At 52.1% G+C, this 1,134-nt stretch overlaps 1 protein-coding gene across 2 annotated transcripts in view; it reads right to left on the reverse strand.

Moving 5' to 3' along the window:
- Positions 1-1,134, reverse strand: part of INTS9 (integrator complex subunit 9) — a 65,182-nt gene continuing 64,048 nt past the window's right edge. For both annotated transcript variants that reach the window (XM_010146080.1, XM_010146081.1), the window contains one exon: positions 1-269. In XM_010146080.1, coding sequence (XP_010144382.1) covers positions 93-269 — 177 coding nt within the window. In that variant the 3' untranslated portion in view covers positions 1-92. The remainder of the gene's footprint in view (positions 270-1,134) is intronic.

The raw sequence follows: 1,134 nt of genomic DNA on the forward strand, positions 1-1,134 counted from the left end.
TCTCTGAGTCGAGTTCTCTCTCTCCCTGGTGTCACCCTCTTGGCTCTGCTGCTCTAGGGTCTCTCCTTGCAGAGCAGCGTCATGTCCATGAGCTAAAATTTCTGGAGGAATTTGAGAACCAGGTCACGCAGTTTCGCCCTCAAAGGTTCATCGTTGTCGCAGATGATGTGTGTGGAGTCCTCCTCAAGCTGAATGAGGGTTTCTGCCTCCTGGAGGAGTACGATGTGGCCCTTGGCTGTGTCCTCCACCTTCACATCACTGAAACCATGCTGGATGGGGAGGAAGTAAACGAGACAGAAGTTACTACAACTCAGGGAAACAGGCAGAGGTTATAGACCAGGGCACAGGGAGGAGGAGAGAGGAGAGTGGCTGCCGAATACAGCGTGCCACTGCAGAGAGCCCGGATCGCTGGGATTTGTGGGGGAATCATGCACAGGCTAAGCTAAATCTGACCCTCATCGTACAGACGGACAAACTACACCACAGGGAGAACGTTTTCCTGTACACCAGGTCACTGCCATTGCAAAATCTTGAGAGACCAAGTGAGAGGACAAATGCCTCCTTTAGCTACAGAAATGACCATCTGCTGCCATTACTGCCCCAAAGATCAGAGTGGAGAGCTACTGAACGCCAGGACAAACTTCCTCACAGACAAACCTGCTCTTTTTCCTCCTCATTTTCTCCAGGGAGACGTGCAGGAGAGAACAGGGCTCCACGGAGCATAACCCACTGCCTGCGAGCTCAGCCAAGCCCCTCTCCTGCAGCCCTCCAGAAAGCTTTTCCATCATGGAGACAATTCAGGATCTCTTCTTCACTTGGTCACCTCATTTGCATAAAGCTTGTAGGAACTTAAAATACACCTCCCCGCTGTCCAATTTTTTGGAAATCAGCGGGTGAATCCAGAAGTTACATGGGGGAAGTTCACCCCCAGAGCATGCCCCCAAAAGCTCTGCTTCCACGGGAAACCAGGAGGACCAGACTGACACGAAGCCCCTGTATCACGACTCCACAGGGCACGATTCCCTCCACCCTTGGTGCAGGGACACAGGCTTCCTGAAGCACTCTGGTAGCTCATGAGCCCCTCTCCATTTCAAGCCACACTAAAGTTATTTTCCCTCACTCTCTGCTAGCAAA

Source organism: Buceros rhinoceros, unplaced genomic scaffold, assembly GCF_000710305.1.
Source record: "Buceros rhinoceros silvestris isolate BGI_N320 unplaced genomic scaffold, ASM71030v1 scaffold3522, whole genome shotgun sequence".
Lineage (NCBI taxonomy): Eukaryota > Metazoa > Chordata > Aves > Bucerotiformes > Bucerotidae > Buceros > Buceros rhinoceros.